This window comes from Hemiscyllium ocellatum, chromosome 2 (genome assembly GCF_020745735.1).
Source record: "Hemiscyllium ocellatum isolate sHemOce1 chromosome 2, sHemOce1.pat.X.cur, whole genome shotgun sequence".
Taxonomy (NCBI): Eukaryota; Metazoa; Chordata; class Chondrichthyes; order Orectolobiformes; family Hemiscylliidae; genus Hemiscyllium; species Hemiscyllium ocellatum.
In genome coordinates this window covers 12487212-12503194 of record NC_083402.1, presented here as the reverse complement: position 1 = coordinate 12503194, position 15983 = coordinate 12487212, and the positions used below count along the sequence as shown (strand labels likewise).

Genomic DNA, 15983 nt, shown 5'->3' with positions numbered 1-15983 from the left:
CAGAGAAACTGAATAGGTATTTTGCATCAGCTTTCACAGTGGAAGATGCCACAGCATACCAGAACATCAAGAGAGTTGGGGCAATTGTGAGTGTAGTGGCAATCACCAAGGAGTAGGTGATGGGGAAAATGAAAGATCTGGATGAATAACCAAGATCAGATGGACTATACACCAGATTCTGAAGGAGACAGACAAACAGATTGTGGAGGCACTGATGTTGATCTTTCAGGAATCGTTAGAGTCAGGGTAGGTCCCAGAGGACTGGAAAATGATTAAGGTAAGTGTTTAAGAGATGGAGGCAGAACAAACAAAAAAGTTAACCTGGCCTTGTTCATTGGTAGGATCTTAGAATTTATTATTAAGGATGAGATTGCAGAGTACTTGAAAGTGCATAGTAAAATAGGTCTGAGTCAGCATTGCTTCGTCAAGGGGAGGACAAGTCTGACAAATGTGTTAGGATATTTGGGGAAGTAACGAGAGACGAAGGAGAACCCATGGTGTTGGGGCAAGTACTGGCGTGAATATAGGATTGGCTGACTGGTAGAAGGCAGAAAGTAGAGATGAAGAGTCTTTTTAAGATGGCAGCCAGTGTCTTGTGGAGCTCTGCAGTGTTGCGACCACAATATATATTAACAATATGGACAAGAAACTGAGGGCAATGTTGCTGACTTCACAGATAAGTGGAGGGACAGTAGTGCTGAGAAAGTGGGGAGACTGCAGGATTTGGACATGCTGGGTGTGTGGGCAAAGAACTGGCAGATGAATACAGATGTGGCAAACTGTGATGTTATACATGTTGATAGGAAGAACAGAGGCATAGATTATTTTTTAAATGGTGAAAAGCTTTTGAAGTCTGAAGCACCAAGGGTCTCAGGAGTCCTAGTTCAGGATTCTCTTAAAGTTAACACGCACGCTCACTTTGAACTTGGGAAGGCAATTATAATATTTCAAGATGGCTAAAATCCAAGAGCAGAAACATATTGCTGAGGCTGAATAAGGTTCTGTTCAGACTGCATTTGGAATCTTGTGAATGGTTTTAGACCTTGTATCTAAGAAAGGATATGCTGGCATTGAAAGGGGTCCAGAGGAGGTTTACAAGAATGAATCCTGGTATGAAGCGGTTGGAGGACTCTGGGTCTGAATGAGGGGGAACTGATTGCAACTTACAGATTACTGAGAGACCTGGATAGAGTGGAGGTAGCAGCAAAGACTCAGACTCGAGGGCACAGTCTTAGAATAAGGGATGACCTTTAGAACAGAGATGAGGTAGAATTTCTTCAATAGAGAATGATTATCTGTGGAACTCAATGTTGTAGAGCACTATAGAGTCTAAGTTATTGAGTGTGTTTAAGACAGAGATAGATAGGTTCTTGATTAAGAAAGGGGATCTAGGTTATGGGGAGAAGGCAGAAGAATGAGAAACATATCAGCCATGATTGAATGTTGGAGTAGACTCAGTGGGACAAATGGCCTAATTCTGCCCCTATGTCTTATGGTCTTAGACTCCTAATATATTTTATTCAATATAAAAACTGCCTTATTAAGTGCTAGACCTCAAACTCCAAGTTATAGTAACACATAAGCTTTATTCAACAAACTGTGGTATGATTTTAACATTCAAATTATATCAAAATCCTTTCTTAAAAATAAAAGATATGTTGTGCTTTGCTAGAATATGTACATTGCATTGAAATAAATTAAATAAATATTATTTGGTTATCCATAAAAACTGTGTGGTAATTTTACATGATTGTACTTATGACCAAATTTGCATTCTTGCCAAATCTGATTCAAACACTCAAAATTGAGAAAATAACTAGTTGATTAAGTAATGCAAATGGTAAAATCATTGAACTATTTTGCACTGTGAGACTTGGTTAAGTGCTATAAGAAGGGGCAATGCACACCTCATACATCATGCATACCTTTTTCAGAAACATGCTCTGCAACATCCAGAACAACACGCTGCCCATCGAGATTAGAGATAGGAACGCCAAGATCTAAAGCTTCTGATTCCCCATTCTATGAAATATAAACAATATAAAATAAGTCTCTCAATATAAACTATGAACAAAAGAGGGGAAGGAAGTTACAAAGGAATATAGACAACATAGGAAAGACAAAAAAAAACTTGGCCTGATTGTGTCTTCTTGCCTTCCAGGCTCATGTGTTCACCCAAAATTTTACATCCACTTTGCTGTTTCAGCCCGACATTCCTTTGCTTAACAGACCAACATCCAGATGTTGCATTAGGCAGTAAAATTTACAAGGGTATTGTTATAAATCTATAGGCTAGCACAAACACCAGTTTCTACCTTTCCCTGTCCAAAAGCTAAACTCTTACTGGTGAACAACCCAGCTCTTTTATTCTTTTATTAAATTAACAGGCTCATAAACCACCCACTAAGGACATGGCAAAGCTAACCAAAAAGGAGAAGGGGAATTAATTATCATTTGGAAGAGAGATAATGCACTCTATCTCCCGTGATGCCATTTATCCCAAAAAGGTTCAAGGGTGCTTGGGAACCCCATGTCCTTCTTTTTTAAGGACAGCCTCTTGCAAATGTAACCACAAAAAAGAGGCAGGCATTCATATGCTGGCCCACATGGAGGTGCACTGACCTGCTCTCTCACCTCAATATCATATGCACAAAGATCAGGAGAGTGGGAAAGCAAATAAAATAGGTGTGTGACTTTCCACAGCCAATATATGCATTTAGTTGTATTGTACACCACTACAGAACAAACAGTTGGCCTGGAAGTCTCAAGAAACCTTAACCTTTGATTGTACTGTGCTGCTGCATGCAACATCTTCTACCACAGATCCTCAATGGATCTCTCCCACGTAGAGAGCTGTCACGAGGACAATTGGTGCTTGTCAAAAGAAAAGAAGGCCAAGTTGTATCCAGGACAGATGAAAGTGAATAAGTGAAAAAATGGGTGGTAGCAGCCCACACAAGAAACCCTCTGTTCCATGCTGAAGGACAAGATGGAATCTAACTATCTGTGTTGGAGATGGTCCTTGCCTGACACTTTTGTCACTAGGATACTCTGCAGATCTTGCTGCATTTGAACTTGAACCGATTTAGTACCAGAGATTGTTGCGAACATTGTGCAGTCATCATCATATATCCTCACTTCTGATCTTATGATGGAGAGAGAGTCATTGATGAAGTAGCTGAAATGGTTAGGCTAAGGCACAATCCTGACAAACTCGTAGAGATATTCTGGAGCTGAGATGATTGATCTCCAACAACCACAACCACCATTTCGTGCTAGACATGATTCCAAACAGCGGATAATTTTTCCAATGATTCGCTTTGGCTCTAACTTAACTTGCGTTCCTTGATGCCACAACTGTTTGAATTCAGCCTTCATATCATATCATATCCTCTGCCAGTATTGCTTCAAGTTGGACAGGGCAAGCTTCTTGGGGGTTGTTATAGCTGTGCCCATCCAAACAAGTAGTGAGTACTCTATTACATTCTTGATTTGTATTTTGTTTGTGGTGAGGAGCTTTGGGGAGTCAGATAGCAAACCACAGACAGTTTCTAATTGCTCTCATCAAACATACGTAGCTCATCCAATTCAGTTTGTGGTGACCCCCATCTGTAGGACATTGATAGTAGAGCATTTTGTACTCAGCAATGGAAAAGCCATTGGATGTAAGAAAAATTGCTGTTGATGGTAATTCTTGGCCCTTGTGTCATTTAGATATTTCTTGTGATTTTTTTAGGGCTAGGCCTGGATGTTAACCAGGTCCATTAACCTGTGGCCTCATACTGCCTCCTTTACCCAGAATCCACTGACTTTGTTTTTAACATTCATTCGGGGGATTAGTATTCCTAACAAGGACTGAGTTTACTGCTCATGCATATTTCTGCATACAACTTAGAACATATGCCATTGCTATTGTAAGATTTTCTAGAAATCTATGGAATTTGTGACTCAGGCTGGTACCCTCTGCAACTGTTGTCAGAAAGTTGGTCCTTTTTTCTAAAAGCATTTCCCTTTCTCAGGTATGCTGTGTCCTTAATGTTTTCCAGAGGGGTATTAAAACTGTCCATGCTCCAAAATGACTGGTTTGGTACTGCTTGAATCCCAACCTCCCCATCAAACCAGCGGATAAAGGGGGGTCTCATGACTCATGACTCCATCCCCATTCCCCCCACCATCACACCCACTCCAGTTACTGGCTCCACCCCCACTCCCAGCTCCACACCCACACCAGATCCCAGCTCCCAGCTCTGCCGAGTTTTCACCATCCCTCCAGACCTTCCCCTGAGGACGAACGATCAGTCCGCAGCAAAGGACTCACCTTCATCCCCCTCCGTCCACGCATCAATGAATTTAATACACGCTGTGACGCGAACACTTCTTCCGCCGCCTCCGAGCTTACTTTCACAATCAGGACTCCCGCCCACCTTCCGAGGACCCCTTCGCCCACCTCCAACACACTGCATCCACCTGGACACCCCGCGCTGGCCTATTACCTGCCCTCGACCTCTTCATTTCCAACTGCCGCTAGGACATAACCGCCTCAACCTATCTATCCCCCCTCCCCCACTCCAACCTCTCACCCTCACAATGCGCAGCCCTCCACTCCCTCTGCTTCAATCCCAACCGCACCATCAAGCCAGCAGATAAAGGGGGCGCAGTGGTAGTCTGGCACACTGACCTCTACACCGCTGAAGCCAAACGCCAACTCGAGGACACCTCTTCCTACTCCCCCCTCGACCATGACCCCACCCCCCATCATCAAACCATCATCTCCCAGACCATACACAACCTCACCACCTCAGGAGATCTCCCACCGACAGTTTTCAACCTCGTAGTCTGGGAACCCTGCAATGACCGATTCCACCTCCTTCCCAAGATCCACAAGCCTGACCACCCCAGCCGAACCATTGTCTCAGCCTGCTCCTGGCCCACCGAACTCATTTCTACCGGTCTCGATACTGTCCTATTCCCCTCTAGTTCTAGTCCAGGAACTCCCCACATACATTCGCGTCACCACCCATGCCCTCCACCATCTCCAAGACTTCCGTTTCCCCGGCCCCCAATGCCTCATCTTCACCATGGACAACCAATCCCTCTACAACTCCATCCACCATGACCAGGGCCTCCAAGCCCTCCGTTTTTTCCTCTCCTGACGTCCCCACCAGTACCCTTCTACTGACACTCTCATTCATTTGCTGAACTGGTCCTCACCTTTAACAATTTCCCCTTCGAATCCTCCCACTTCCTCCAGACAGAATTGGCACCCGCGTGGGTCCCAGCTATGCCTGTCTCTTTGTTGGCTGTGTAGAACAGTCCATCTTCCATTGTTACACCGGTACCATTTCCCACCTCTTCCTCCACTACATTGATGACTACATTGGCACCACCTCCTGCTCCCGCAAGGAGGTTGAGCAGTTCATCAACTTCACCAACACATTCCACCCTGACCTTAAATTCACCTGGACCATCTCCGACACCTCCCTCCCCTTCCTGGTCCCCTCCATTTACATCAATGACTACCGACTTAACACTAACATTTTTTTACAAACCCACCGACTCCCACAGCTACCAGGATTACACCTCTTCACACACTACCTTCTGCAAAAATGCTATCCTGTATTCTCAATTCCTCTGCCTCTGACGTACCTGTTCCCAGGGGGATCAGTTCCACTACAGAACACACCAGATGGTCTCCTTCTTCAAAGACCGTAATTTCCCTTTCCACATGGTTAAAGATGCCCTCCAATGCATCCCATTCACGTCCGGCATCTCTGTCCTCAAACCCCACCCCTCCAACCGCAACAAGGACAGAACCCTCCTGGTCCTCACCTTCCGCCCCACCAACCTCCGCATAAACCGCCGACATTTCCGCCACCCCAAACGGACACCAACACCAGGGATATATTTCCCTCCCCACCCCTTTCCACTAAGATCGTTCCCTCCGTGATTACCTGGTCAGGCCCATGCCCCCCAATGACCCACCATCCCCTTCTAGCACGTTCCCCCACCACGGCAGGAATTGCAAAACCCGTGCCCACACCTTCCCCTCACCTCCATCCAAGGCCACAAAGAAGCCTTCCACACCCATCAAAGTTTCACTTGCACATCCACCAATGTTATTTATTGCATCCGTTGCTCCCGATGTGGTCTCCTTCACAATGGGGAGACTGGACACCTTCTTGCGGAGCGCTTCAGGGAATGTTCCCGGGACACCTGCACCAATCAACCCCTCCCTCCCTCTGCTGAGGACATGCTGCTCCTGAGCCTCCTCCACTGTCACTCCCTCACCGACGTCTGGAGGAAGAACGCTTCATCTTCTACCTCGGAAAACTTCAACCCAGGGCATCAATGCGGACTTCACCAATTTCCTCATTTCCCCTCCCCACCTTACCCCAGTTCCAACCTGCCAGCTCAGCACCATACTCATGACCTGTCCTACCTGCCAATCTTCCTTCTCACCTATCCACTCCACCCTCCTCTCTGACCGGTCACCTTGATCCCCACCCCCATCCACCTACTGTACTCTTAGTTACCTTCTCCCCAGCCTCATCCCCTCCCATTTATCTCTCCACCTCGGAGGCTGCCTCCTGATGAAGGTCTTTTGCCCAAAACATTGATGTTCCTGCTCCTCGGATACTGCCTGACCTGCTGTGCTTTTCCAGCACTGCTCTAATCTAGACTCTGATCTCCAGCATCTGTAGTCCTCACTTTCACCATAGATATGAAAGAATTTACTGAGAGGCCTTTTTGTTTATACATGAACAGGTGAGACTTTAGGCCAAATCATTCATGTTTTATAAGTGAGCTGTATAATGAAAGTGATCAGTCTTGGAGTGCACTGTGTGGAAACAGGCTGCTAGACTCTCTCTCCTTCTAATTTTGACCTGTAAGCCTTTGTTTCATTTTTGCTTTGCATTTAAGGAGTTGGTTTATTTACACTGTTGCATGTAATTAAGTCTAGTTTGGACTGAAAAAGTTCTGTAGGTATTCTTTACTCTATTCTTTGTGTTTCATTCTGTAATTTTTGAATAAATGTTTTGTCTGTTTTAAAACCTGGTAACCTAGCTAATTTACTCCGGGTAATTTTCACTGTATACTTAATGAGACTAACAGCAAAGTTACGGTCTAGGCTATCTGCTTAAGAATGTTTTGAGTGGTCTGGCCTAGTCCATAACACTCTAAGTCTTGCTGAAAAGTATTTTTCACAACTTCGCTCTTCTATAAATCAATTACAATGTCCAATTTTCAGATTAACATTGCTTTGGTCAACACTGCCACTTAAGACTGAACCAGAAGCCCATATGATTTTCTGTTCCAAGTCATTTTCTGATAAACAGTTCTCCTTTTACTCTTTGATTTGCTTAGCTGAAGCAAAAATAATTGACCTTTGCACTCATTAGTCAGCTGGAGTGTTTCTTGTTAAATGTGTAGTGATTTTAATGAGATCAGTCAGGTGCACCTCATAGAATAAGAGCTTCCTGATTGGACCTGATTAACAGCCCCAATCAGTGAGCCCTGTCTGATGCAGAAGAACAGAACTGTCAGCCTTTGCTTGTCACTAGTTCATTGGCCACACAGGTATCTTTGCTGGTGGTGAAATGTTAATAAAGTGATTTTCACGAGGTGTTTTTCACTGTATCTTGCACCTGGACACATTCAAATATGGGTGCTGAGGATTATGAGCACTACTGCTGTATGGAGGGGGGAATAAATAAATAAAAGAACAGAACTGTCAGATATCTTAGAAGAGAAAGCGAGGACTGCAGATGCTGGAGATCAGAGTCGAGAGTGGTGCTGGAAAAGCACAGCAGGTCAGGCAGCATCTGAGGAGCAGGAGAATCGACATTTCAGGCAAGAGCCTTTTATCAGGAAAGACTTGTGCCCAAAATATTGATTCTCCTGCTCCTCGGATGCTACCTGACCTGCTGTGCTTTTCCCATCAGACATCTTGTTCACTCAGAGCTAGTTCTGAGGGAGTTGGATCAGTGCCAAGGCCTCTCCACGTTTAAATAAAAGGGGACTTGGTGACAGGATACCAGCTTCTGTGGAGTTATTTCAGTGGTGATGAGTGGGACTAATTACGTAACCATGCAAATACACCTACTAGCTGAAGCCTAATTGGACCTCAGTCAGGCACTACAACTGGCTTTAGCTTTGGAGGAACCTGACCCAGTGCTAAAAAGCCCCAGGGGAACTTAAACAAAAAAAGGTCTATATTCTCAGACTCAGAGGGGGAGGGATGTAGCGATTGTAACAAGGGCAGCCAGGTGCATCTCATAGCTCTAGCAAACCTGTTATATTCTGTTGCTGAAGATTTAAACTAGGTTGGCTGGGGGTGTAGGGTGTGCGGGAATCAGAGTGTCAGGTCAGAAGGTGCAGCAGTTGGTATAAAAGTAGATGCAACAAGCAGAGATTCTAAGGAAGGGTAGTTTAAAATGCAAGAGGATGGGAGTCCAGGCAGAAGGAAACAATGCAAAGTCCAGAGCAAAAGTTAAGAAAAGAAGAAAGTAAAATTGGGTAACAGAATCATATGCAAAAGACAGGGGGATTGCTAGATTCTAAAGGAACAATGAGTATAAGGGCACTTTATCTGAATGTCCATAGTATTCAAAACAAAGTAAATGAACGTATTGTGCAAATCAGGACAAAGGGAATTTGTATTTAGTTGCCAGTACAGAAATGTGGTTGCAGTGTGTTGGTGACTGGGAATCAAATATCCAAGGATTAGGATTAGGAAGGTAAGGAAGGTGGGGTCACAGTCTTAATTAAGGATGAGGTTAGGGCAATAGGGAGAGATGACATAGGATCTAAGGAGCAAAATGATGAATCCATTTGGATGGCGATCAGGAATAGTCACTGGTGAGAATGGCCTATAGGTCACCCAATAATAATGCCACAGTGGCACAGGTGAGCAATCAATAAATATCTAACAAATGTAAGAATGGAACGGCTGTTGTCATGGGGGACTTTATCATGCGCATTAATTGTCCAAATCAAATCAGTAGAGGCAGTCTTGAACAGGAGTTCTCAGAACACATCTGTGAAAACTTTCTTGAACAGCATGTTACCGAACCTAGAAGGGAGCTGAAAATGTGTTGCTGGAAAAGCACAGCAGGTCAGGCAGCATCCAAGGAACAGGAGATTCGATGTTCCATAAGCCCTTCCTGAAGAAGGGCTTATGCCCGAAACGTCGAATCTCCTGTTCCTTGGATGCTGCCTGACCTGCTGCGCTTTTCCAGCAACACATTTTCAGCTCTGATCTCCAGCATCTGCAGACCTCACTTTCTCCTTGAACCTAGAAGGGAGCATGCAATCCTAGATCTGGTCCTGTCTAACGAGGCAGATGAAATTAATGATCTTGTAGTTAAGGATTCTCTTGTAAAGAGTGATCAAAGTATGACTGAATTTCAGATACAAATGGAAGGTGAAATAGTATAATCTAAAGCCAGGGTACTATGCTTAAACAAGGGAGGCTATTATGGAATGAGGAAGGAGTTAGATTAAATTAGATTATTTACAGTGTGGAAACAGGCCCTTTGGCCCAACAAGTCCACACCGACCTGCCGAAGCGCACCCCACCCATACCCCTACATTTACCCCTTACCTAACACTACGGGCAATTTAGCATGGCCAATTCACCTGACCTTTGGACTGTGGGAGAAAACCGGAGCACCCGGAGGAAATCCGCACAGACACGGGGAGAACGCACAAACTCCACACAGTCAGTCGCCTGAGTCGGGAATTGAACCCGGGTCTCAGGCGCTGTGAGGCAGCAGTGCTAACCACTGTGCCACCGTGCCGCCCACAAAATTAGTTTGCTAAATTGGCTAAATTAGACTGGGAACACAAGTTACATGGTGGAATGGTTGAGGAACAGTGGAAAGACTTTCAAAGAGATTTTTCACAGTGCTCAAGGAAAGTATATGGTGGTCAAAAACAAGAAGAGTCAGCCTTGGATAAACAATGAAGTAAAGGAAGGGATCCAATTAAATGCTCACTTACAAAGTAGCCAAGAGTAATGGGAAACAGGCGGATCGGGAAAACTTTAAAAAGCAACAAAGAACCATGAAGCAAGAAATAAAGAAACGAAAAATAGATTATGAATGCAAACCAGCACAGAATATAAAAACAGGTAAGAAAAGTTTTTATAAAACAGGAAAGGGTGGCTAAAGTGGATGTAGGTCCCTTGCAGGAGGAGAAAGGGGAATTATTATTGGGTAATGCTGAAACGGCCAAGGCCTTGAATAACTATTTTGTGACAGTCTTCACATGGAAGAGGTGCCTAACATGCCAGAGAATGATGTTAATAATATGAAGGGAGGTGAGGACCTCAATTCAATTATTATCACTAAAGGGGTAGTATTTTAGCAAACTTGAGGGCCCAAAGGAAGATAGGCCCCCTGGTGCTGATGGAACACATCCAAGGATGCTGAAAGAAATAGCAGAGGTTTTAGTAGATGCATTTGTGGCAATTTACTAAAATTCACCAGACTCCGGGAAGGTCCTGGCTGACTGGAAGACAGCGAATGTCACACCACTGTTTAAAGAAAGGTGTAGGCATAAGGCAAGTAATTATAGGCCAGTCAGCTTAACATCTGTAGTCAGGAAAATGCTGGAGGCTATTAAAGAAGAAATAGTGAGACATTTGGATGGAAAGGGTTCCATCAGGCAGATGTAGCATGGATTCAGGAAGGGAAAGTCATGTTTGACAAATTTACTGGAGTTCCTTGATGATGTAACAACCATGGTGGATGGAGGGGAACAGGTGAATGTTGTATACTTGGATTTCCAGAAGAAGTTCGATAAGTTGCCGTATAAAAGACTCATCCATAAGATAAGAATGCATGCGGTTGCAGGGAATTTACTACCATGGATAGAGGACTGGTTCACCAATAGAAAGCAGAGAGTTGGGATAAATGGATGTTTCTCTGGTTGGAGATCAGTGGTGAGTGGGGTGCCACAGGGGTCGGTGTTGGACCCACTGTTCATGATATATATAAATGATTTGGAAGAGGAGACCGAGTGTAACGTATCCAAGTTTGCTGATGACACCAAACTGAGTGGAAAGGCAAACTGTGCAGAGGATGTGGAGTGCCTGCAAACAGATTTAGATAGGTTAAGTGAGCGAGCAAGGGTCTGGCAGATGGAGTACAATTTTGGTAAATGTGAAGTTATCCACTTTGGAATTAAAAATAGTAGGTCAGAGTAGTATTTAAATAGTGAAAGATTGCAGCATGCTGTTGTGCAGAGAGACTTAGGAGTGCTCGTACATGAATCGCTGGAAGTTGATTTGCAGATGCAACAGGTAATCAAGAAGGCAAATGGAATATTGGCGCTCATTGCTAGAGGGATTGGAGATTTAAGAGCAAGGAGGTTCTGCTGCAATTGTACAAGGTGTTGGTGAAGCTGCATCTGGAATATTCTGCACGGCTCTGGTCTCCTTACTTGAAGAAAGATATACTGGCTTTGGAGGGGTGCAGAGGAGGGTCATCAGGTTGATTCCAGAGATGAGGGATTTACCCAATGAGGAGAGATTGAGCCGCCTGGGACTGAACTTGCTAGAATTTAGAAGATCGAGAGGCGATTTTATAGCAGCATAAATTATGAAAAGGATAGATAAGATAGTGACAGGCAAGTTGTTTCCACTGGTGGGTGAGACAAGGAGTAGGAGACATGGCCTCAAGATTAGGGGGTGTACATTTAAGACATGAGGAGGAACTGTTTTCCCAAACAGTAGTGAATCTATGGAATTCTCTGCCCAATGAAGCAGTAGAGGTAGCTTAATTAAATGTATTCAAGACACAATTGGATGGGTTTTTGCATGGTAGGGGAATTAAAGGTTATGGGGATAATGCAGGTAGGGGGAGCTGAGATGATGGCGAGATCAGCCATGATATTAATGAAGGGCAGAACTGACTTGATGGGCCAAATGGCCTACTCCTGCTTCTATTACTATGAAACTATGTAGAAAATGAGTACTGATTGGGGCTGTTAATCTGGTCCAATCATGGTGCCCTCGCTGACAGAGAATTATAGGAATGCATCTTGGGGATCTGGGGTGGGGGGGTGCTGCACGCAGCAGTCCCCGGCAACCACAGATTGCGATGATTCACAGACTTCCAGCCCAACTGCTTGTCCTGTGGTGCTGTGGAGTCCGTGGACCATGTGTATATTGGGTGTGGGCATTTGCATTCCCTTTTTGATTTTCTGAAAAACCTCCTCCTCTGCTTTTGGTTGCACTTCAGTCCCACGCTCCTGATCTTCGGGCACCCGGTGCGGAGGAGGGAGGGCAGGTCTCAAGACCTCCTCGTGGGTCTGCTCCTGGGCCTGGCCAAACTGGCCATAAACAGGTCCAGGCAGCGGGCCGTGGAGGGGGTCGTGAGGGCCGACTGCCTGCCCCTCTTCCGTGGTTACGTTAGAGCCCGGGTGTCCTTGGAGAAGGAGCATGCAGTGTCCACCAACATCCTGGAGTTGTTCAGGGAGAGGTGGGCGCCACAGGGAGTGGAGTGCATTATTTCCCCCTCCAACTCTATTTTGATTTAGTCCCTGCCCTCCCCTTCACTGTTTTGATCACACAGCATTGCCCTTTGATGTGAAGGGCACTGCTTGTCTCTGGCCACTCGGGTGTTTTCCTATCTTCCTGGTGGTGGAAATTAAATAAAGATTTGTGCACTTTGTGTCTCTCACTGTGTCTCACACCTGCACACACACACCATGGGTGCTGGGGGAAAAGAATAAGCACTACCGCAGTTAGGCGGTAGTGTGGGGGTTAAAAAAAAGAAAAGAAGGGAAAAAAAGAAAAAAAAAACAGGAGTCTCTGATGAAAAAAAAGAAACAGGGGATTCCCTGCCAAAAAAAAATTACAGGAATGCATCTTGGGGATCTGGGGTGGAGGGTGCGGCACGCAGCAGTCCCCGGCAACCACAGATTGCGGTGGTTCACGGACTCACAGCCCAACTGCTTTTTCTGTGGAATCCATGGATCACGTGTATATTGGGTGTGGGCGTTTGCACTCCCTTTTTGATTTTCTCAGAAACCTCCTCCTCTGCTTTTGGTTGCACTTCAGTCCCACGCTCCTGATCTTTGGGCACCCGGTACGGAGGAGGGAGGGCAGGTCTGAAGACCTCTTCGTGGGTCTGCTCCTTGGCCTGGCTAAACTGGCCATAAGCAGGTCCAGGCAGCGGGCCGTGGAGGGGGTCGTTAGGGCCGACTGCCTGCCCCTCTTCCGCAGTTATGTTCAAGCCCAGGTGTCCTTGGAGAAGGAGCACGCAGTGTCCATCAACACCCTGGAGTTGTTCAGGGAGAGGTGGGCACCGCAGGGATTGGAGTGCATTATGTCCCCCTCCAACCCTATTTTGATTTAGTCCCTGCCCTCCCTTCACTGTTTGATCACACAGCATTGCTCTTTGATGTGAAGGGCACTGCTTGTGACTGGCCACTCTGGTATTTTCCTATTTTCCTAGTGGAAATAAAAAAATAAACAGAGTGTCAGAGGTTTTGTTCACCCTGAGAGCTGGCTCTGAGGAAACTGGATCAGTGTCAAAAGATGTTCCACGTGTAAATAAAGGGTGAACTGGTGATGGGAAACTGGCCTCTGTAGAGTTATTTCAGAATGTTTCCCTTTGTCAGTCTCACACACATACACATACCCACCCTCCCTCACCTTCAATCTACTGCATTTGGCCAAGTACCCACATGTCCCTTCTAATTTAAGACTGGATCAACAACAACAATTTGTATTCATGTGGCCCTTTTAACATAATAAGGTGTTCCAAGACGCTTCACAAACACCTTAAAGAGCAAATGTTTGACACTGAGCCACATGGAGAAAACAGAACATTAATGTCATGGAGAGAGGCCATTCAGCCAATTCCATCTGTGCCTGCCAGCAAAGAACAATCTGTTTAATCCAACTTTCAGACTCGTGTTCCATAATGTTGTAGGTAACAGCACTTTCACTACATACCCAAGTACTTACCTAACCTGATATAAAAAGCAATAAAGGTTTCCGTTTCAACCGCCCCTTCAGGTAGTGACATTTAGACAAAAACTTCTTCCCAAGTCTTCTGTGAGCTAATTTAAAACTGTACCTCCTCAGGAAACATGTCTTTTTGCTATCCACTCTATCTTGACCTCAATGATAACTCAGTCTCCTCTGTTCCCAAGAACCCACTCCAGCCTATTTAATCATTGGAGAAAGTGAGGACTGCAGATGCTGGAGATCAGAGCTGGATTTGTATTGCTGGAAAAGTGCATCAGGTCAGGCAGCATCCAAGGAACAGGAGAATCGATGTTTCGGGCATGAGCCCTTCTTCAGGAATGAAGAGAGTGTGCCAAGCAGGCTAAGATAAAAGGTAGGGAGGAGGGACTTGGGGAGTGGCGTTGGAAATGCGATAGGTGGAAGGAGGTCAAGGTGAGGGTGATAGGCCAGAATGGGGGCGGGGCCAGAGAGGTCAGGAAGAAGATTGCAGGTTAGGAAGGTGGTGCTGAGTTCGAGAGTTGGGACTGAGACAAGGTGGGGGGAGGGCAAATGAGGAAACTGGAGAAATCTGAGTTCATCCCTTGTGGTTGGAGGGTTCCTAGCGGAAGATGAGGCGCTCTTGCTCCAGCCGTCGTGTTGCTATGGTCGTATGATGGAGGAGTCCAAGGACTTGCATGTCCTTGGTGGAGTGGGAAGGGGAGTTGAAGTGTTGAGCCATGGAGCCACCAACCAACCCAACCACCCCATGGCTCAACACTTCAACTCCCTCTCCCACTCCACCAAGGACATGCAAGTCCTTGGACTCCTCCATCATACGACCATAGCAACACGACGGCTGGAGGAAGAGCGCCTCATCTTCCGCCTAGGAACCCTCCAAACACAAGGTATTTAATCATTGTTCCATTATTGGCAGTATGCATATAAATCTCTTCTGTATTCCTTCAAATGCAATCATATCCCTCTTGTAATAAAAAAAAAGGACAGGAATGCATCTCGGGGATCTGGGGTGGAAGGTGCTGCATGCAGCAGTCCCCTGCAACCGCAGATTGCAGTGGTTCACGGACTCCCAGCCCAACTGCTTGTTCTGTGGCGCTGTGGAGTCCGTGGACCACGTGTATATTGAGTGTGTGCGTTTGCACTCCCTTTTTGATTTTCTTAAAAACCTCCTCCTCTGCTTTTGGTTGCACTTTAGTCCCACACTCCTGATCTTCGGGCACCCAGTATGGAGGAGGGAGGGCAGATCTGAAGACCTTCTCGTGGGTCTGCTCCTTGGCCTGGCCAAACTGGCCATAAACAGGTCCAGGCAGCGGGCCGTGGAGGGGGTCGTTAGGGCTGACTGCCTGCCCCTCTTCCGCGATTACTTTAGAGCCTGAGTGTCTTTGGAGAAGGAGCATGCGGTGTCCACCAACACCCGGAGTTGTTCAGGGAGAGGTGGGCGCCGCAGGGAGTGGAGTGCATTATTTCCCCCTCCAACTCTATTTTGATTTAATTCCTGCCCTCCTCTTCACTGTTTGATCACACAGCATTGCCCTTTTGTGTAGGGCACTGCTTGTCACTGCCCACTTGGGAGTTTTTCTATCTTCCTGGTGGTGGAAATTGAATAAAGACTCGTGCACCTTGTTTCTCTCACTGTGTCTCACACCTGCACACACACAGCATGGGTGCTGGGGAAATAAGCACTACTGCAGTTAGGCGGGAGTGTGGGGAAAAAGAGAACAAAAAAGAAAAAAAAAGACCGGAATGCATTGCCTTTTGAGGTGAAGGGCATCGCTTGTCACTGGCCACTCGGTGTTTCCTTTCTTCCTGGTGGTGGAAACTGAATAAAGATTCATGCACCTTGTGTCTTTCACTGTGTCTCACACCTGCACACACACACAACATGGGTGCTGGGGAAAAAATAAGCACTACCGCAGTTAGGCAGTAGTGTAGAAAAAAAAACAGGAATGTTAGATATCCTGCTCACTCTGAGGGAGCTGGACCAGTGTGGGAAGGACTCTCCTCT

At 45.8% G+C, this 15983-nt stretch overlaps 1 protein-coding gene across 3 annotated transcripts in view; it reads right to left on the bottom strand.

Moving 5' to 3' along the window:
- The window catches only part of rgs12b (regulator of G protein signaling 12b), a 204935-nt gene that overhangs the window by 11983 nt on the left and 176969 nt on the right, over positions 1–15983 (bottom strand). For all 3 annotated transcript variants that reach the window (XM_060834778.1, XM_060834769.1, XM_060834788.1), the window contains exon 14: positions 1926–2022. In XM_060834778.1, coding sequence (XP_060690761.1) covers positions 1926–2022 — 97 coding nt within the window. The remainder of the gene's footprint in view (positions 1–1925; positions 2023–15983) is intronic.